Source organism: Labrus bergylta, chromosome 12 (genome assembly GCF_963930695.1).
Source record: "Labrus bergylta chromosome 12, fLabBer1.1, whole genome shotgun sequence".
NCBI lineage: Eukaryota > Metazoa > Chordata > Actinopteri > Labriformes > Labridae > Labrus > Labrus bergylta.
The window spans coordinates 26051211-26073520 of NC_089206.1; the positions used below are offsets into that span (position 1 = coordinate 26051211).

General features: G+C 40.4%; 1 protein-coding gene across 1 annotated transcript in view; it reads right to left on the reverse strand.

The window, feature by feature from the left end:
* Window positions 1-1357: 1357 nt before the first annotated feature.
* The window catches only part of arfgef2 (ADP-ribosylation factor guanine nucleotide-exchange factor 2 (brefeldin A-inhibited)), a 28845-nt gene continuing 7892 nt past the window's right edge, over window positions 1358-22310 (reverse strand). The window contains exons 10-39 of the mRNA XM_020635333.3: window positions 20902-21136; window positions 20658-20757; window positions 18853-18992; window positions 18469-18577; window positions 18146-18332; window positions 17942-18053; window positions 17638-17843; window positions 17407-17491; window positions 15770-15941; window positions 15403-15554; window positions 15186-15314; window positions 14834-14992; window positions 13948-14095; window positions 13660-13756; window positions 13484-13524; window positions 13159-13328; window positions 11836-11987; window positions 11442-11614; window positions 11049-11209; window positions 10795-10925; window positions 9625-9754; window positions 9341-9476; window positions 8119-8257; window positions 7870-7927; window positions 7565-7673; window positions 6655-6794; window positions 6222-6399; window positions 5332-5470; window positions 4109-4226; window positions 1358-3010 (exon numbers count right to left, since the gene is read on the reverse strand). Of these exons, the coding sequence (XP_020490989.1) occupies window positions 2846-3010; window positions 4109-4226; window positions 5332-5470; window positions 6222-6399; window positions 6655-6794; window positions 7565-7673; window positions 7870-7927; window positions 8119-8257; window positions 9341-9476; window positions 9625-9754; window positions 10795-10925; window positions 11049-11209; window positions 11442-11614; window positions 11836-11987; window positions 13159-13328; window positions 13484-13524; window positions 13660-13756; window positions 13948-14095; window positions 14834-14992; window positions 15186-15314; window positions 15403-15554; window positions 15770-15941; window positions 17407-17491; window positions 17638-17843; window positions 17942-18053; window positions 18146-18332; window positions 18469-18577; window positions 18853-18992; window positions 20658-20757; window positions 20902-21136 (4171 nt within the window). The 3' untranslated portion in view covers window positions 1358-2845. The remainder of the gene's footprint in view (window positions 3011-4108; window positions 4227-5331; window positions 5471-6221; window positions 6400-6654; window positions 6795-7564; window positions 7674-7869; window positions 7928-8118; window positions 8258-9340; window positions 9477-9624; window positions 9755-10794; window positions 10926-11048; window positions 11210-11441; window positions 11615-11835; window positions 11988-13158; window positions 13329-13483; window positions 13525-13659; window positions 13757-13947; window positions 14096-14833; window positions 14993-15185; window positions 15315-15402; window positions 15555-15769; window positions 15942-17406; window positions 17492-17637; window positions 17844-17941; window positions 18054-18145; window positions 18333-18468; window positions 18578-18852; window positions 18993-20657; window positions 20758-20901; window positions 21137-22310) is intronic.

The window sequence follows — 22310 nt, forward strand, 5'->3', positions numbered from 1 at the left end:
TTGTCATAAAGAAACATGGTACTCCATTATTTAAATTCTACTCAAATGAATTATATTTTTATGTATTACTATCACATTTTTATTATGCTTCTTCTAGAATGTAAAGTATCTGTGCATGTCTTGCTTTATCCCAAACATGATTATTAAGTATACAATGTCAAAAGTATTTTAGCATGACGCATTCCTAAACATTCCTAAAATCAAATTGATTGTTTTTACATTTCTTAATTAGTATGAGACAGCCTAGTGTCAGAAAATGTGTAGTTTTTTCTGTTTAATTGATAAAGAGGTATATACTGTTGGGACAAAATAAGTAATAAATGTTTTTTTTTGTTTTAAATCTCACAATGCTTTGAAAAACTTAGGACAAGCCTGGACATCCTCTCAGAGCCCACACATCCCAGGCAGACGACCAGTTTTATTACAGTGCCATCCTGTGGACATATTCATATAGAAAGACTGTAAATATACATCTGGGAGATGTCAGCTAGACCAACACATGCTGACAGAGAGAGCAGCATCTAGTATTAGTTAAAGTATAAGGCCCAATTTGTTTTAATAGCCATTTAAAAAAAAATCACAATTTGGTTATGTTATAGCAAGAAAACTTATGATGGCTCTTAAGAGTTGCGTGGTAAATGGACTTGAGCTTTTCTAGTCTTCCGACTACTCAAAGTGCTTTTACACTGCAGGTCACACCTACACATTCACACACTGATGGTAGTGGTCGCTATGTAGTATCATCCATCAGAAGTAACTAATCCCATTCATACACCACTGAAGCAGCGGGAGCAATTCAGGGTTAAGTGTCTTGCCCAAGGACACATCGGACATGTTGCTAAAGGATCGAACCCTCAACCGGACGACTCTCCCAATTGAGCCACAGCTGCCCGTAGCAACATGTTGATTTACAGTTAATGCTAGTATAAAATAGTCAATTCAATAGGTATTTCAAAGATTTAAAATCTCTGCAATTGAGATGTTGAGCATAAAAGCATAAATGCATACATAACATGTCAAGCTGATTGGTGCAGTAGTATGCAAGATTATAGGTCAACAGACAGATACACACAGACATTAGTTTATAAAAAGAAAGTAAAAAAGGAACATTAAAATAAGTTTTACAAAAACTTTAAATTTCCTAAGCATTTTTTGTCTTTTCAACTTTATCCCTACAAAGAACAGAGACAAAGTGCTCTCCTTTTTTTTGCTATTATATAGAAATGAAGTGGATTGTTCAATCAAAGCGATAATATAAATATATATGATGCATGTGATCATAAAACTTTAAGACAGTTTTTAGCACCAGTTTCATTTGCTATCCCCATAAAAGTGAATCAAAAGTCAGTGAAGTGGCTCAGAATTAAGGTTTTATTGACACTTCACCAAATGCTCTGAAGATTACATCACAATATTATGTATAGAACAGAATAGCATATATTTAGGTATCTTACATTGAAAACTTTACAGTCATCATTTTGTCATTTATATATATTTATATATATATTTATATATTCCCCAGCTTGAGGGAAGAAAAGTAGACATCCATAGTTGCAGGGGAAGGAATGCTTTTTCAAAAAAAATATTCAAATGCAATGTCAATAATTACATACATCCTTCTTTAAAAAACAAAAAAACAATGCATGGAACAAACTGTGGAGGATCCAGGATGCAAAGATTCCAGTTCCTCTGTAGACGTGACTTTTGGTTTCACTTTGTTCCTGCACCTTTCTTGAATGTGTCCAAACACTGATGGGGATTCCAACCATTCGCAGGTCTGTACACTGGGGTGGTGTTAATACATGTAATGTGCAAAACAGAATGTGAAACAAACAGTACATCATAGGGCCAAATGATGGATTAGTGGGGGGTCTTATGAGCCAGCTGTATTTGTAATGCCAGGAGGAGTTGACTCCATGAAAAGTCCTTTGGAGTAAGGCTTAGTGGGTCAACACAACAAAAAAAAGAAAAAGGAATGCAGTGATAACAGAAAAGAGTAGCCAGTCTTTTCAATGTAAACCTGAAAAAAAGACCTCACAACACAGCAGCTGCAGAAGATCTTTGATAATGTTGAAAGGGATGCAGACTGTTTTTCACCTGCAGCTCAACCTCTTTAACAATAGCCCCCCCTACCAAAGGACAAAGACTTGAGCGAGAACATTAAAGTAGCTTTGCTTTGGGTGGGGCACCGATACATGAGGCTTCAGATATTACAATTTGTTTTGATGAGATCAACAAACTCACAATAAGAGCGACACTGATGGTGTCATCGTCGTTTTCTAACAGGCACAGGTGGCCAAAAGAGCGTTCACAAAGGGTAAAAGTAAGGTTCACCAAATTCATTAATTTTGTCCATTTACTTTCAGCGTGAAGTTATACTTTTTTAAGTATTAAAAAACCAAACAGAAAAACCAAACCAACAAAATTACAGGTACAGGGTTTGCAACAATATCAATAAATTAATTGTTTACAGTTCTTTTTTTGTGATTTCAGTTTGAGATGAGAGTCGGGGGGGGGGGGGGGGGTTCGGTTGATGAATGACCACAGTCAGCAGAGTTTGCTGGTCACAGTGCTGTTCCTCCCAGAGGGAAGAAGAGAGGAAGGACAGGGTGAAGACTTCTCTACAAGCTCAGCGTAGTAGAAGAAGCGGAACATTTTAATGAGTCCTGAAGGGAGACAGAAAAGCTACAGTCTTCATCGTCTTCCTCCTCGCATTAGAACCCCTTTTTGTTGTTCTGTTCCAGTCCCAAAAAAATAAAAAAGACTGGGAAAGTGTCTCAAGTGTCCACTTCTGATCAATCTACGCTGCCATCTCTGTTTCTCTCCACCTGTCGCCAACCTCAATCTAGGATGCAGGAGTGAGGACGTGCGCCCCCTCCGGAGCAGCGATGTGGAAGACGGAGCCGATGCGCAGGAAGAAGCGCCTGAGGATGGCCCGTAGCTCTGGGATCAGGTCAAACTGCATCATTTCACACAGGTGAGGGTAGTAGCAGGACGCATGGGGCTTAAACTGGAAAAAAGAGGCAAGTGAAAAATTAGGATTTGCTGTATTTTTCAGCCAACTTACAAACAGATTTGCTAACATGAGTATTTGCAGAAGATGTGACTTGCGTATTTGGAAATATTTAGAATACTGAAAGAAAAGGAAGGGCGGTGGCTCTGGGGTGTGTGGATGCTGTTGGCATCTCTCAGAATTCACAGCAGGACATTTTATTTACAAGTCATTATGTCCCTACTGATACATGTGTGTGCTGTTTATACATTTCATTGATTGATTTCATACCATCAGGTTCATGAAGTTTGTAGCCTGAAGATTTGCTTGAACTATTCCACCCAAAGTCACAGCATAACGATCACAAGAGGATCGTGTCAGCCAGCCCACTTTCACAACACTGTTCTAATTTCTGTTGATGCAATGGTTTGTGTGGAACTCGTGTTTTTCCTCTAAAGCTAGCTGCTGGGCACCCACATTACCCACTGCTTCAGGCTCCATGCTGGGTTGTTTTCTAACCCAAAAAAAAACTGTTATAGCTTTGCCCTGGAAGGAGAGCCTGAGTCATGAGCTGCCATGAATCATCCGTGAATCATGCACTCACACAGAGAGGGAGAGGGAGGATGACTCATCAGTGACAGTTCATCAAAGTGTTAAAATGACACAAATATTGAATAAATATATAAATAAATAAAAATATTAAGACTATAAGATTTCATATTTGTATTGAATATATAAAATCTGGAGGGCAGTCATTTAATCAAAGGCACAATTTATTACCTTTTTGTGGTATTTTAGAGCTGAGGCCATCTTTTATTTCTGATCCTGCCTCAGATTTAATTTCAACCGGACATAGTTATGATCCAGGCGACATTGATGTCTACAAATATAAGTTTGAGTCCTCCCTCAGTAAAACTCTTCAACTTAAAAAGTAGCTGGAACTGTGTGTGTGTGTGGTGTGTGTGTGTGTGTGTGTGTGTGTGTGTGTGTGTGTGTGTGTGTGTGTGTGTGTGTGTGTGTGTGTGTGTGTGTGTGTGTGTGTGTGTGTGTGTGTGTGTGTGTGTGTGTGTGTGTGTGTGTGTGTGTGTGTGTGTGTGTGTGTGTGTGTGTTCCTGCCTTGTCATCGGCCAGCCGTAGTGTCCTGGTGAGCAGCAGCATTAGGAGGCTGTTCCAGGCCTCTCTGTGGCTCTCTGAGGTCAGACTGATGAAGTAGGCCAGAGCTTCACTGCACACCCTGAGAGACCCCAAACACACATACAGGATTAGGAAAAACACCAAACTGTGTGTGCATCACTGAATAAGAAAGAAGCTTCTATTGAAGAAATATATGAATCATCTAACAAATCAATATAATGTTAGGAAAAAACATAGTGCACGCTTCATCAAAATACAATGAGGTATGAGCTTGTTTCAAAAAAGCTCAGTCCTGGGGCTCAGTCCACTTGCCCGCATGTCATTCCCTACTCTCTCTCACTGATTTCCGACTCTATCCACTGTCCTATCTCTATGATAAGGGCAAAAAAATCTTTAAAAAACTCAGCTCAGTCAGAAGAGAACTAAAAGCAGTGGATCAGCTGGTGCTTCGCTATCTAAGGTTTAACAGGTAGCCTGTCAGTTACATACTCGCAGTGTTATGAGACGGTTAAATGAGCTCTTTTAAAAACCAAAGAGTCAACAATGTTTTTAAAAAATGCATTTCTGTTGTGTTTTGTCTGTTTTAAATAAGCATTATTTTACATGTATGGTTGGGAACTATTTCATAGTCTTTCTTATAACATTATCTTTATTTAATTACAGTTGAACATGGGAAGCTATTAACTTGGATGATACAAAGGACTAAAGGGAAACACATGAAATAATAAGAAATAAAGAAGCAATTAGACTTGATAAAACTATAAAAAAGGTTCATTTAATTCCCAACAAGTGCTTTTTTATAATCTCGTAAATTCGACCCTGATTGGATTATTGTGTTTGATTCTCTTTGTCACTTCTGCTGCCAGTCCCATTGTTAAATAAACAATGAAGAAATCCAACCATAAAGTATTGTTTGTTTATCTAAAGTCTGATTCAGCCTACGTCTTTATGCCTTGGAGCTCCATTTTTGTCCAAAAACAATGAAAAAACACAGCCAGATTTTTGAACAGGGTGACATTTTGGAACAATCTCACAAACGGCATCTGCTGCTGGAAACGCTCACCGAGTGCATCAAATCAGTTGCTGATAATAGCCTCCAGTATTACGGGGACGTTTGAGTAACCAGCCTGATGTAATCAGTAAAAAAAACCTGGCCATCTTATCCGCGTCAAATATTCGATGATCATGTCCTGTGTTGTACTCACAGCAGCAGGCGTGTCTGGATGTCGGCCCACGAGTCCTGCAGCTGAGGGTCAGAGTACATTTTGAACAGGATCCTCAGGCTGCAGGCCAGACTGCTGGTCTCCTGCTTTAATAAGTTGGGCTTGGATTTCCCTTTAAAGCCTGAGAGAAAAAAAACAACAAAGACAAACATTAGTTAAAAAACATCAACAAGAGAGCTGATAGGTTGCGCCCCAAGTACAGAGGCCTGCCAGATTCAAGTCATTCAGGTCATTCCCCAATCTCTCTTTCCCTGATTTCCTGCTCTATCCACTGTCCTGTTAAAGAAAGGCATAAAGGCCCAAAAGTAAATCTTAACAAAATGTCTTTTTCACATAGTACACTATCCCTGTCACATTTATCTGTCAGAGTTCAATCCATTTGCCCTTTGCATGCAATCTACCGTTTCAGAATAAAAGCTGTGCGTGCTGTTACTTTGTTACTGTTACCATTCACTGCTCTCTCACTTCCTTTTTGCATGTCTACCATCTATTAAGTAAAATTTATTTTTAAAGTGTAGGCAAAGAAAGTCCTAAGTGAAGTAAGTTTGGCCTGTATTGCAATGTCCTTCTCTTCCCTCTTTTCTCATATCCTGTCATCTCTCCACTGTCACATCACTTAGAAATACAGAAAATGCCCACGAAACACTAAACAACAACAAACACCAACAAGAAACATCAACAACAGAGGAAGGCCTGCATGTGAAGATTTCTGTAGGTTAATAGAAAAGGGTGAGACCTAATAGTTATAGTCATTTTGAATGTTATGATGCATTTATTAAATGTGAATCTAGAGTTTCATACAATCACTACTTCCTTGTTATACCTGTAGAGAAAGTAGAAATTAGAGGGATACCACTGTTTCTATCATTTACCTGCCCTCCAGAGAGCTGTTCTCTGTTCATTGTTGGAGTTGAAGTCCTTGGCGAAGGTGTGTGACTCCAGTAAACAGTCGAGTAGCTTGAAGAGGTGTGCAGAAGTCATGTGTCTGTACATTCCCTGATCTGCACGCGTGTTGCCGCCGTCAGTCTCCGATTCTTCAAGAGCGTCTCGCTGTAGAGAGGACAGTTTTAGACAGGTTTTCAAACTGGCTGTTTATTTGTGCTGACAATTGATCCAAGCATGATCACATCCCCTTAGAAATCAGAATAGAGATCAGGATATCTGAGAAACCCAATCAACATTAGATGCTTTTCCTCTCATTTCAATTTCAATATATTTCCCTCAGAAATAAAAAAGGGTGATCAAAGTTAAATCATTTAGCTGGGATTATATCAGTCCATCCATAGAGAGGCTGTTGTAACAGACCTGTGCAGCAGCCATGTTCTCAGCATCCTCCTTCTTGCTGGTTGCTGGGTAGAAGACAATGTTGTCTATAGTCTGGATCAGTTCAAGCTGTACCACGCATTTAATCAGCAGGCCTGCAAACAGCTTCTGGTCGGTAACTCCTGTAGAACCGAAACAACAAGAGGGGAAGAGTTATGGCCATTTAGGAGTTAAACTGACTTTCAAGAGCATCCTCCTGTTATAACGTGACACTAAACAAAAAATGTAAACGGTGAATGGACTTTAGCTTGTATAGCGCTTTTCTAGTCTTCTGATTACTCTAAGTGCTTTTACATCGCAGGTCACACCTACACATTCACACGTACACATTCACACCTACACATTCACACCTACACATTCACACGTACACCTTCACACGCTGAGGGCAGAGGTGGAAAGTGACCATCAGCAGTAACTAATCCATTCACATAGCACCAACACAGCACTTGAGTGTCATCCCCAAGGACACATCGGACGTGTGGCTACAGGACTAGGGGATTGAACCCCCAACCTTCTGGTGGAGAGGCCACCGGCTTTACCACTGAGCCACAGCCGCTCAGTGTGTGATATAAAAGTTGAAATCAGTTTTCTCTATTCTGCCTTTTCGTTTTTTTAAATTAAATTTCCACCTCGGTTTGAGTTTGCCGGGAACTTTGTAATTTATTGGAAATAATATTTTTTCAATTACAGAATTTAGGACAAGTTTGATTTTGAAATATTACATTACAACGACACATTAATGTGGAAAAAAGTTCATTTTTCATAATTTCTGTCAGAAAAAAAACCCATAGAGCATGACCTAATACTGACACAAAGAATCAAAGGTACGAGGAAGACCTTGAGTACAAAACAATGGATGTAAAACTTTCAGGAAGATTCCACAAGTACTCACTTGTACCAGACTTTCCCTTCCATGTGTCGTCGCTGGATATCTGGCTGTGTCCTCTTTCAGACAGAGCTCTGTCGTAGCTGCTCTGAGACTGGCTGTCGAAATCAGCATCCTGGAAACGTACAGCAACAAACACCACAGACAACCATAGGTTAGAGTCCTGGTCCTGATATGGTGGAACGGTACATGTGGAATATCACAGTCCTTTTATCAGCTGCTGAAGAAAAACTGTAAAGTATTTGCTGAGCTGCTGTTGTGCTTACTGTCATTATTGTTAAGTCAATGAGTTCATTTGTTATTTTTCTTACATAATGCTTGCCATCTGCTGTGTCCTCCTCCTGACCAGCTGGTCGCCAAGTCAACAAACTGGTGAAAAAAGCAAAGAGAATGATAGGTGTAAAAAAAAAATTCAAGTACATTAATCCCCAGATTTCTTCCCACTGAGTAAGCAGTTTGTTTTGTCTTTAAACATAAATCCAGTTAAAAAAGATTGGAGCTGCTCGTATGGACACTGAGTAGAGAGTCTCTGGTTCAGTGTTCAGTGGTTCAGGACTTACGCGTGAGGGCTGGTGTTTTGGAAGATCTCCAGCATACAGGAGCAGGTGATCTTCCACACCTCAGGGCTGAACTTCTCCCCGTTCAGAATCACCAGGTTCTCTAGACAGTTTGTCCCCGAGCGAGCCAGCTGCTCGTTGTCTGGAAGAGATAAGGTGTTTTTGTTTAATCCACTGTCATGCACATTATTTTTCACTGTTTAATCATTCATAAAGGAGTACAGTTAAATATTTGTCCTCTTTGACGGGAGGGTATATTTGAGTTCTTTTAGGATATAAAGGAAACTTTGGTCTCCTCTGAGATTTAAAAGGTCATTATTCATTCTCATACCTACCAGGCTACAGCATGGTCTTATCTAGCATCATTTTGTGAATTCTGTAGGGGAGCATTAAAATAGCAGTTCTTAGCTTTAGTGCGATTTGGAGGCTATGTCTAAATTGCTCAATAATGTAAAATTAATTTTAGATTTGGGGAAAATATAGTTGTCGCTTTTTTTCTTTGGTCAAGAACAACTCCAGTTTTACAGAGATTTGTCTGTTTTCTCCAAATAATTAATGACTCATATCCTATCTTGATATAAATATTAATCTATTAATACTTTTATTGCAATTCTGAAAATCTATCTCCTAAGTGTGTGCATGAAGAAATTACCCCTAGCGGCAGGAACAGAACGGGGGCTGGCCCCTCCTTTCAACTCAGGCTCTCATTGGCTATTATATAGTAGGCTAGGAAGAGTGAATGAAAGGTCCTAATTGGACAAACGTCCAATAAGGTGTCCGTCAAAAGGTCAGACTGAAGCTGGTATTTTGAGCTGTAGTTGACAGAAAAAATTAAATCATAAAAATAAATCATTACAAATAAAATACAGCGGTGGAATATTATGATTGTGAGAGTACAGTACATATTCAATTGGTAGGTCAAAAGATGGTAAGAATTGTTTTTTTGTCAAGTGGTCTGACAGATGTGTAGAATATGGCTGCTGTGGTGGTTGAATCTGCTCACACACTGACGTCCCTCAAGTGTTGCCTTCTGTATTGTAAATGGGCGTGTGTAATGTGGTTATAAGGTCCCCTTAATGCAGACTTAATAAGTGAGAAAAAGGATGCATCAACTCCTATCATATTCAAGTCTAGAAGAAGAATAGTTTATGAGAGTATGTCTCTGTGGACAGGTGAGCATTATGAGTGTTCTCTTCTACCTTTGAACATGAATTTGAACACCCACCTTGTCTGACACACCACTGCAGCTGTGTAAAAATGTCAGCCAGCAGGATTTCACTGAGGGGCTCATAAAACTGGGTGAACACATCGCAGATGGCAAACAGAGCGTGGTTACATGTCGTCGTCATCCACTCGGTTTTCTGGAAGAAACAAAAAAGAGATTTAAGGGAGGTAATGATGAATGTGTGGATAAAAGGGTGACAGAATATCCCTCAAATAGTTTCAGAGGCTTGTCAGAAACATCAAACAACAACGGGACACAGCGTCCTTTCATCAGTGAACTCTGACCTCTGTCTGCTGCTCGGGGAGCTTCATGTTGTCAAAGATGCGGAAGACGATTCGGAAGAGGTCGTGCCACCAGTGTTTCTCGAACGTGTGGCCGTAGCTCTTCATGATCTCAAACATGACTGTGAGCCCTCTGTCAGGGGAAAAGACAAACAGAGACAATATGAGCAACATATATGCTTTGTAAAACATGGTTGAAAGGGTTTCACATTTAGTAGAAGATCGTGAATATACTGTAAATGCCAAAATGGTAGCAAGCTGTTTACTGTCTTAGAAATCATTTAAGGTATTAAAAGAGACATTTTCAAAATGTAATCTAGTTCACACAGAATTTTATTTTGGATGTAAAAGCCTTCAATGGTAATGTAGGAGCTATTTAGTGTTGTTAGAATTAGTTTGGTATTTAGTTTACTAATATTTGGGTGGTGTTGTTTATTAAGTTATTCAACACGTTTTCTTTATTTAGAATAGATATTTGGGTAATATTTTCTTTTGCTAGTTAATTGTTTAGTCAATTTAGCTTTGCAATAGTATTATCAGGTATGTGGGTAACACTGTGAGCACCGGAGGTTATTTAGGTAAGAGCCAGGTAGGAGGACCAGCATGCACCAGGGTGGGCCTATGGTTTTTTACCAGCGCAAGAGAGGCGGCAGGATTCATGATTTCTTTGTTCTTTTGTTTGTTTGCTTTCTTACGACAAAATAAACCTTCAAAAAGCAGATCTTTTGCATGGACATTGGACTTCTTTTGCCTGCGTACATCACACCCCCATGGTGCATCAGTGGTTATTTGATTAATTTTGATATAAGTTTATTTAGGTTTTTTCGGACAAATAACCAATACAGGTAAAACATTTTTTTTATACGGCTAGAAGTTGTATTACATAAGCCCTTTTCTTGGTGCAGTTGCGAAACAGCGGGCATTTTAACAAATCTCCACGTAAATATTGTCTGCATAGAGCTATAGTTGAATCTAGATTTCAGATAAAGGTATTAACAGTATCTGTAACAGAACAGATGGACAAAAGACTCATAAATGGTTAAACATAAAGGCTATCAAATCTAACGATTGACCAGGGAGATGTCTTCACTTTTTCTGTCAAATCAACAATCAAATGCAATCAAATAAAATGAGAGGTGGAGCTACACTCTATGCTGAGCTGTTTTCATTTACCTTGTCCGGACGTCCAGCTTGCAACGATTGATGATACAGGAGAGCTCGAACAAAATGGGAAACCAACCACGAACCCACACACGATCCCCGGGGGCAACGTTCATGTCATCACTGGTGTATTCCCTCAGGGTCTGCACCGAGAAACAAACCGGACAGAAATAACATTTTACTTTACAATCTCTACATTAGTGCAATCATTCTGACACAAGTTTGCTGTTTTGATTGAACCAGTATTGTCAGAACTTTTTCCCCACCTGTGGCCTCTCTGAGACGTATTTAGCACAGTGCCGGATGAGTCTGATGGCCTCCATGCTGGTGTCAGGAAAAGCTGCGTTGCACACAAACTCTGAGAGGCACTTCACTGCGTCCTGGAACGAATCGATAGCAGCTGCAAAGTGTTGCTGGAAGGTGTTCACTGAGGAAGGATTGACAAAAAGAAAAGACAGAACACAGAATTAAACAATTTGAATTGTTTGGTTGGTTTTGTTTAAGAGATATTTTTCTTCTCACACTCTCAGACAAGTCAAACAAGGAGCTGTTGAACAGTCAGGCTGAGCTGTTTGACACAACACAACATTTTGTCATTGGTTGGGTAACACCTGAAACAAAATGGCCCACCCTGAGGAGTGAGCTACCGTCATACTCACAGACAATGTGTCCAGTGGTCTGGAAGGCCAGCTCCACTATGGTCTCATCGTGGTCCGATGCCGCCTGGTGAAACACTGAGAAAATGTTCTTCCAACCTGATCGGATGTTAGCCGCCTGCGAGTTTACCATCTGAGCCACACATCTGATCACCATGTCTCTGATGGTGGGCGATCTGAGGGGGGATGGGTGTCAACATGTTAATAATGCTGTGTTATCACAACACAGAGTTATTAAAACATCTCAAAGTCTACACTATAATGTTCACGGTATATCATATTTTACAGGTAAATGTCTATTACATCCTATTCTTGCATGCCTTTACCTTCTTAGGGTATCCTAGGGTATTATCTAGCTTACTAATTTGGAATAAAAAAAAATTACAATAATCTTTACCTGTTCTTCTTCATGATGTGCTCAAAAGGCCGGAGGAAGTCTTTTTGGAAGCGGAAGTTGGCCAGCTCTCCTTTCTCTAAGAACTTCATGGAGAGTTGTCTCAGTGAGTCCACGGCGAATATGGCTACATCCTCATTGGGGTTACATCCCACCTAGAGGAAAAACACATCAGTCATCAATGGAGTTCAACTGTCCATCAAATCCACTGAAATGCTGTGTTACTAAATATTTAGGTCTGTAGGTTTACTTTGTGGAGATGTACCGACTGTGAAAATCAGTGCCGAATCCGATAGCAATTATTAAAGGAACATTTTTAAAGGAGCACTGTGGAGCTTTGGTAGTGAAATTTGAAGGTTAGAGAAGTGAAACAATTCTATGCTATATTTTCTAAAATGAATATACAAACTTTACTGAATGAAAAAAATTGGTCCTTGGAACACTGTTAGCTAAAAAACTACGAGGAGAGTTACAGTTTCACTGTTGAGGGCCCACCACCATAACTTCTCGCATAGCATTTTATCTTCAAACTGTGTTACAGGGAACACATTTCCTTCTGAGGATAGTTTGTGTATTGAGTTATGAACATATACCACAGAATCTGTACACTTCTCCAACTTTCACATTTCTGTACCAAAACTACAAAGTGCACCTTTAAAGATGGCTGATTCCTATCTGATGTTTCTTTAAAATGAGCTTTGGGATTGGATGCATTTTAACTGCTGTTAGGTGTCCCTCCTCTAGAAATGTCACTTTGTTTCACAATTGACCATGAAAACAAATCAGAATTTGTCCAACAGGTGACTTCTTCTTCCTAAAAAATTATCTTCTCTGAGTTTTGCAGGTAGGTGTACTAGCTTGCCAGCATTAAATTGATACGACGCTACAGATACACATCCGCAACTGACATCAGTTCAAGTCACATTATTATCTGACGGGCTGATGTTGGTCAACGTGGCCCATATTGGCCGGTACTGATGCTCAACTGATAAACTAGTGCATCCCAGTAGATGACACTCATGTTTGTACCTGCATTTACTCTTTTTCTTTGCCCCTTAACGGCCGGAAGTCTTTCTTTTTCTTAATCCCAGTACTGACGCATCATCAGTTTATATAATTTGTTAACAGACAGCTGCTTATTTACACCTCCAGCAGTCATAAATAACTATTTAATCAACCTGGCGACTTACAGTCACATGAATACTCTCTGTGTTAGTTCTGATGCTGGTGTTCTATAACTCTTGCGGGGAATGTCATGCCCCGTTGATGCGTTGATGCTAAATGCTTCACTTTGTAGGATAGTAAACTCTCTCTGGTCAAACAAACCTTGTTGAAGTGGTCTCCTATGACCTGCCAAATTCGAGACCACTGCAGCCTGATGCGGTTCATGTTGTAGTAAGAGATTTCCACAATCTTTTGCAAGCTGAACATCCTCGGCTGGTGTGCCGAGGCCAGTTCATCCATGGACACCGCACACAGCCACCTCACAAAGTCCACTGGAAACAATCAAACAGAAACACAAGGTGAATCATTTTGCAACCAAACCACAAGAATAATGACAAAATCAGAGTGAAGAATACTGAATAATGTTGCAGCTTTCTGTGCAGCACACACAAACAGCAACAGTCCACAAGAGTGATGAATGACTCACCAATTGCATTTCCATCTAGTTTGGTGGAGCCAGTGAAGATCCTGAAAATGTAAAAATAGGTTCAGGATTTGTATGGAACAGAATAAAAGACACAATTAAAAAGCCGACATACATGGTCGCTTAAATGTTTGCTTAAATGTTATTATGTCTAATGTAACCGAGTACTTTTCTTTTACCTGTCAACAGCTACCACCACACTCTGAGAGCTGGTCTCTCCCACTGACTCCTGGATGTGAGCCATCTGTCTCTTGTCCTGACTTCCCACCAGGTTCCCTGCAACATTAAACACATTTAACATGATGATACAGTCTGTGTGTTTCTTTACTGTAGCTTAAAGTCCAACACTTTCTTTTTAATTTAGTTGCTTTAAAGGTAACATTAAATCATTACTGGCTCAATTAAAGTTAACATGGTATATATTACTGTAGAGGAAAAGTTGTGTTGAGTGTGTTTGTGTATCTTACCCAGCCCCAGGGGCATGAACTCCTCTGTGCTGGAGGGTATGCCCTTAATGCCAGTCTCCCTGTCCCGGACCACACCTGAGATGTAGCGCGTCTTCACTCCGGTGCCGATCAACTGGGCGAGCTCCAACTGACTTATACACCTCAAGATCTGCAACGCACATCCATACACTTTATACTTTTTTCACAAGGAAAAGACATCTTTGACCAATCTGATGGTGAAGTTAAGATGTGGTATAAAACAATCTGTGTTTGATACATAATGGGATTTTTTTTAACCATTTAATCAGTAGGCTAAACGTTTATAGCCAAATGAATGACAGGTAAAAGACCAAAAACAAGGTTATAAATGTGAAAATGTGACCATCCCAAGTGAATCACAGGTTGAAATCTTTCAATCATATTTTCCTATTACCCCTTACTAATAGGTAGTGGAAGTCGTGTGTGATTACATTCATTTTGAGAGATACGGGAGGACAGTAAGAAGTGAACAGTAGTGGCGACCGGCGGTAGTACGCAACCCACACAGGTGTGGTGGACACCTGAAGAATAAACAATCCACGTTGTCCGTGCCCTCCCAAACTTGTGCATTCTTGAGATTATGGAGAAGAATATCTGATAAGATTCTTCTCATATGTGTGATGCTACCAAATTTACAAATCAGGTAGGATTTTAAAACTCCTGTAGTCTGAGCCAGGCTTTATTGGGGGGCATTCATCCACATCACAGTTAGCAGGAATGATGGGAGTGCACATTTGAAGTCGTTACTTTCTGGAGTTCTTTTAAACACTGCAGCATAAATCACAGCCACTGCACAAGTTTCAATACATTTAATCATATTTTTCTATGTGCTTCTGATGCTCGTAAATCCTTTTCGGTGTACGCTCACCTCGTGCCAGGAGTTGCCGAGATAGTTTCCATCAGTGTGAGCTACAGTGATCAGGGTCTTGATGGTGTCAATATTCTTCTGCTTCATCTCTGTGATGCTTGAACTGGCTGTCAGCAGGGTGAATCTGGCCAAGGCTTGGACGTATGCATCTCTCTCCAACTGCAGACAGGAAAGGCCCAGTTACTACACAGTTCAAGTTTCAAGCATCAAGAAGTGGAAATAAAAAATAACATCACTGAGGTATAATGTTACTAGTTTAGAATAAACAGATGATTTAAAGATGACTTGCTTGTTTACAGCTGCTCACAGTTATAAACCTTAGGCTCAAGTTTTGTGTATATGATCAACAGACCTGCATGCTGAAGATGCAGGCGATCCTGATGGCACACCGAATGCCCTCCAGACAAAGAGAGGCCACCTCCGGGTCGTCACAGTCCTGCAGTCCCACACTGAACGCTGCCAGCAGGGGGGTCCACGCCAGCTGCAACACACACAATATTGGTAGGTGGGTGTGCATTTGAATCTGGTCATATGAGTCAATGTTAATGAACAGGCTAGATAAGTAATACCTTGAACATGGGCCTGACGTGCTCCAGGTGTGTAGCACTGAAGAAGGGAGCCTGAGCGTGGCTGACGGCCTCCATCAGAGCTTTGGCAGTCTTGGCCATCTGCTCCATCTCCACGTTGTAGAGCAGACGACGCTGCTTCTCACTGGCTACATCTGCAGGGAGACAAAACAAATATTAGTCATGTTTTTTGTTTATCTGCTTCAGTGAACTGTGAAACATGTCAGTGAGAAGCTGAGCCTAGAAAATACCAAATGACACATCCTTAAGTCTACCAGCCGATGTGAGATGTGCTGTCCAGAAGGAACTATCTGAGAAAACAGTTTTATAAGAGTGAGTAATCCAGACAGAGTGACAGAAGATCACTCACTCTGCTTTGTGGACTTTGGGGTGATTGAGAACTCTTTGCTCTCCTTCATGGCGATCTTCTTGCCTGCGATCTCGTCGTAAATTGAAGATAGATACTCCTCAGGCAGGTCCTTGCTGTCGTTAATCCCACGATTCATCTTGATGTACTGCTCCTTCGTCATCTTGTTCTTCACCTATAATAATCAAGTGGAGGGAGGCAGTAGGAGGAATCAAAATGGGAAAAAGGTTAAGAGTGTGAGAAGACAACACAGTTAAAAATAATCCTGGTAAAGCTTTTTGAACAATTAACAAACACACTGAAGCAGCACAATTTCTTAACAGAATCTGGCGTCAGCTTTAACCACGGTTGGAAAATTACACTTTCTATTAACTTAACTTGACCTATTAACATTAACTGGTAATAAAAACTTCACATTTCCAACAAGTGTTTCACATAATGCCTCTATTTCTGAACAAGGCCTCGTTTAGTGAAACATTTGCAGTAACGTGTTGATCATTTAGTCAAAGTCAATTATTATTATTATTATATAACTGACACTTCAAATGTTGCTGTTGCCATCTTTAGGCACTCACATGTAACTACAAATACAAAGATGACTTTATGGCTGAATTAATCAAATTAAAGAGATGCATATATGTATATTTTTGCTTAGTTGGCAAACACATGCTATGATGCTTATGTGATAATCAGTTTGTACTGTTAGTCAAAGTATTAACAAAGATATACTCTCTCTTAAAACAATGACATTTGCAGTTTAAGGCATTATTAATTGTGTTTTTATACAACATTTTATCAATTCTTGAGGACATTTTTTGCTCTGATTGGTCTGCCGATCCGCTCTGTCGTTATTGGTCAGTTGCTCAGCACGCATCTCAGAAATTTCAACATGAGCTGCAGGGCTTGTCACAACGAGCCAATGGGCTTAGATCAGTGATCTCACACTGACAAGACGTCACACTGACAAATTTTTATCGAGGTGGGCTAGAACCGAGCGTTACATGCAGCTAACAGGAGGAGGTAGGAGAAGCCGCGTTTCCGCAGACTTTGAATTTCTGCACATAGATGTGACTAAACATGCACAGGACACTTGGAAAACACATTAAAGGGCATATAAAACCAGAAAAAGCATAATATGACCCCTTTAATATGGGGACGGCTGTGGCTCAGTGGTAGAGTCTGTCGTCTCTGAATTGAAAGGTTGGGGGTTTGATGTCCAGCGACCAGCAAGCACATGTCAATGTTTCCCTGGGCAAGACACTTAACTCCAGGTTGCCCCTACTGCTACGTCAGCTGTGTGTGAATGTGTATGAATGTATTAGTTATTACTGATGGTCACTTACACAGCAGCCTCTACCATCAGTGTGTGAATGTGAAGGTGTGACATGCGGTGTAAAAGCGCTTTGAGTAGTCAGAAGACTAGAAAAGATTTCCCATTTAAAATGCATACTGCATTAGACAAGAGACTTTAATATCATTGCTGTTTTCTAACCTTTGCAAAACTCAAGTTTATTGTAAAAAATGAAAAAATAACTCTTCAGTGTGTAGAGAAACAACACTAAGTTATATCATTAGTGATTCAAAATCAAACACATGAAGATCATAGTGATGCAGGGCATAAAACAATGGTGAATTCTCACCTGAGGACTGTGCAGGTCTGTGGTGAGCATGATGATGGAATACGCCAGCACGTAGGCAGTGTCTGCGCTGGCAAACAGAGTCTGTCTGCAGAAGACGACACACACCAGGGCAACAGTTAGTGAGTGATGTTGTTTTCTAATCAAATCACTGACCTCACCCGCATTCTGAAAAGCAATATAACTCTGTCTTATCTCATCTTCTTTAAATAAGAAATCTGAGGCGGGTCTTACCCCTGGTTGCACTCCAGGTATCGAGCAGCAAACTTCTCCATCAGCCTGTCAATCTTCTGCGCCTCACCAGGAAGTCTGAAGCCTTCGAGGAACGCTCTCAGTGCAGAGACAAAGTCCCGCCCGCAGAAGTCCAACTGGTCCACGTAGCAGTACATGACCTCTTTGTTAAACTTGATGTTCTCACCCAAGTACTCTCCCACCTGGGTCTGTGGGTGCAGAGGTACAACAGTAAGGTGATTATTATAGAACATGAATTAACTCTTCTGTCCCTTGAGAATTCAGCGTCGCATGAGTGACCCCTCACCGTGTCCAGTCTCTCCTCTTGGTGCAGGAACTGGGAGATGTCCTCTGCTGTGGTCCCCAGCATGCCCTGGTCCTGCAGGTACTGGATTCCTCGCTTTGGCTTCTTGTTGAAGCTGGAGAAGAAATGAGATGGAAAACATCAACGGTCAGGTACTGTTCCAATACCTATTTGATTCAACAGTAAATCCTAACCCTGTTGACTCACAGTTCGATGCCGTGCTCGATGATATCTTTCTGCTGTTTGATAACCTCGTACTGCTCCGGGTGGTCCGCCTGCGACGCTTGAACACTTGAAGAGACAGTGGAGTCTAGCGAGCTGATGCTGTCTCGACGTCCTGATTGCTCTGGCAGCTTCAGCTCTCCTGCTTCACTGTCAGATGGATGTTCTTGGCCTGCACACAAATCACACACACATTAAAAAACCTGCTTAGACTCCCCCCTGTCCTGTGCATTTTGCATACATTTGTATACATTTTCAATACATATGTATGAAGAATTAAAACATTCATATTTTTTAAGCATACTTACCCAGGTTAGCTTGAAGGTTTGGGTTGACGTACATGTCTTTGCTCCACTCCACCATACATTTCAGGATGGACACCAGACACTCCAAACCTTTTTTACGCAGACTCAGCTCCTTTGGAAACCAAATCATTTACACAGTCACTCATACATCTCAGTTATATTCCAAAGAAGCTGACCAAAGAAGGTAAACCTTTACAACAATACAGGAAGGTACTGCTAATTTTAGGAGGACTGGCTAGTTACTACGATGTCCAACGTAAATATAAATAATGAAAGACTGATGAGTCCTAGTGAGATAAAACCTAATCAATCAAAAGTAATGATGCAGTGTTGTTAAGCCATAAAAGATGCAGCACAGGGACACTGAGTCCTGGAGAATACTCTTACCTGCAGAGGAGTCATACCGAGCTCCTGTCCACTTCTGCCCTGAGCGATCTTTGACAGGTCACTGACAAGGCGCTCAAAGATGTTCGCTGCGTTCAAGTCACAGTCATAGTTCACATAGATGTCGACCACACACTGGGCGTCTGCAAGGTTGTATGGAAAAGTGTCTGAGTATTTCTTATGGTAATACACTTAATTTAATGAATTGATTGACAGCACTTCAGTCACCTCCACCACTGCCTGTGCAGCAGGTAATCAACATCTTCACTCAAGGATCAGTATCCAACAACATTTGCAAAGCTTGTTTTTGAATATACTCTGTTTCTTGTCTACCTTTACTCACACTACCGGGCCGGTTACTGCAGTCAGCAGAAATCTTTAATACGTCACCACCGTGCCCTTGGTATGCACCAAAACAGGTATTTGTTGACCAGTGCTTGAAAGTCTCAACTTCAACAAAGTCCTGAGAAGTTATTGATTTATGAAGTGGCTACAACTGAGGTGACACGAAGTCCCGTTCAGTCATGCACCAAACTACATGATTTAGAAAACAAGAAGATGGCAACTCTTAAATAAGAGTTAGCTCTGGAGTCACTTTTATATTAAACAGCCACCTTTCAAGGCCGGACATGAAAACCAAAAGTTTGTATCAGAGGCCTTCTGGCTGACAGACAAGCTCAAAGAGCATGACAGGAATATTGCATTGAACTTAGATATGGGACTGATCTGATCTTATATTGGTATCGGGTCCAATACGGACATGATTTACAGGTAGGATATCGGACTGACGGCGCAGATCCATGTCACTGATCAAGAAAGATAGTTGGGCAATTTAAACATTCTCAACTCGCACAGTCTCACTTTGAAGATATTCAGACTGAACTGTAAGAAGTGTCCACAAATAATCATCATCAAGATGTTCAGACGAGATGGAACAGCTCCTATGTGATCAAAAGTACAACTCTTACACTTAAGTTTAAAAGATTTAATTTGAAAACCTGAAAGTTGTTGCTGCTTCCTGTTTGTATGTGAAGTCAAAGCAATGCCAGGTTTACTACAGCTTTGTGTAGCCTTACACATAATACCAAAAACAACAATAACCTTATTAGTTACGATAATAAAAACATCAGAATCAGTATCGGAATCAGATTGGTACTCGAAAAAAGTGGAAAGGCGCATCTCTCTTGAATTCCCAAACTCACTTTACTAATATTATCTAATAAGAATCATCTTATTTGCAAAAAGAAAAGAAAATGCATTTATAAAGTAAAAAAAATGTTAAATGTAAGTTCTTATGGAGACATTCCTGTCAGATCAATTTAAAAGAAGGATGTTAAACTCTAGAGACCAAAGAAAAAGGTCATAAATAACCAGGGTATGACCACAGCTGTCATCAGGCCAACAGGTGTCTTCCTCATGATTTACAAATTACCTATTTCAGCAGACTGCTTTGATTAATGAATAAGTCCTGACGTCTTGGTATTCAATGCTTATGCACTTTGAGACCTTATAAAATAGGCAGCCTTCTCTGTAAAAATCAATTATTAAATTCATGTGATATTTTTAGACTCACAGAAAGAGAAAAGATGAGTGTCCTCGTGCTCACAGGGGTCATTAATTAAAACTACAAATGCAAATCATCATTGAATCCAACACACGTGTAAAAGTCACCTCCTTGTATCTCAGCATGAGAATAATAACCACTTCAAACGCACAAAGTGTTCCATGTCTACAAAGAGCTTTAGTTTGAACTTGTTTGTTTCATTTATTAGTTTGGGTTTTTGAAGCATGAGAAGTAGTGTTGGTACCTGCACAGATCCGTGTTAGTGTCTGGATCACCATCCACTTGTGCTCAAAGGAGCTGGTTGATGTCTCCAGGATGGTCAGAAAAATCTCCCTGAAAAACACCTGAGGCAGGGAGGCCGAGAGGAGACAAAATGTCAAATATAAAAAATAAGCTTCACGGACATAAATGTCAGAACAAATGTTTAAAAAAAATACACCATCGGTACATTTCCCCCTTAAGGCCAAGTGTGTGACTCTGTTATGTACCTCGATCTGCATCTTCAGGTGGACCTTGAAGTGTGAGAGCAGGGTGAGAAAGATGGCCAGGGAGAGCTCAAAAACCTCAGGCACAGAGGAGACCCCGTTTTTGGACAGGGCTACGCACAGATACTGTTTGATGGCGTTGACGAACATCTCGTGAGTGCGAAACACCGGCCCTGCACCCTGCAGCACTGAGAGCAGCAGCTGCAAAGACACAATTTTGGAGCGCAACTCATGGGACCTGCAGAGGAGAGGGATTGAGTGGGCATCAGTAACACTGCAGGTTCAAATAGAAAAAACATGGACAAAGACACTGAAGATAAATCAATAGAAATACAATTTCCCTTATTGAAGCATCAATAAACTGTTTTCTGATTTACTCTAATAAACTGTTTTCTGATTTACTCTAAGTAGAGGGAAACACAAGTCACTTTGATATAATGGTATTTAAATGTGGTATTTATTAAATGAAGGCTGGAAAGTCTTCTTTGTTAGCTTCCTCCGGGCTCAGTTTACTATGACCTGTTAACATGGACTGCTCCATGCTCTAGAGTTACAGTAACAAGAGATGACAGAGAAACAACCGGCATGGAAAATGGCAAATAACCTGCAGAGACACAAATTAAATACTGTGCACAAGCCGAAGGCATCTTTATTTATTTTGAAGGAAGATATAAAAAGGCTGCCTCGTAGGGGACTAAAAGCAAATCGAGTAAGGTTTTCAGAGCGTGTGTGTTGGTGATTTAAGCGGCATGTCCTTCGTTACCATGGAGGTAGTTCTTCGAGATCATGATGTCAGGATATGAAAGGAGCAATATTTAAGATATCTACTGAATTAAACAATAAAATGACCTGACTATATCATCAGACATTAAGGAAACATGCTATGTTGAAGTTCTGGTTTCTCTGTCATCAATGCAGCAGCATGTCCTCCTTCTAACTTTAGATTCCAGTGTGGATTGGTTTGTTTTTGGTTTTGACCAGATAAGGTAGGTGGTTTTAAGGCACCCCCACACAGGTTTTGGATGCCCCTCAGTTTGCCAGCCAAATGGCAAACCAACAGGTGTTGCAGTGATGGAAGCGGGCAAGCGAACTGGTTCAGATAGAACTGATTCTACCCGACCTAAAAAAAAAAAAAGCATCTGCATTTGTTCTAATAAGCTTCACAACAAGAAATGAGGCAAAACTAGGATCAATATTGGAGATGCTTTTGAAAATCGAGAGAGGTTAGAATGCAGAAAGGTTTCCAGAGTGACGCAAAGCTGGCTAAACACTGAAGCTTCCGTGTCCACAACATGGCACCCTGAGTGCTCGTCAACTCTATAGAGGAGTTGTGTATTGTATATGTTTTGTATTTTTAAAACACCATGTGTCAGAGTTACATATTGCTCCTTTTAGACATCTTTTAAACATTT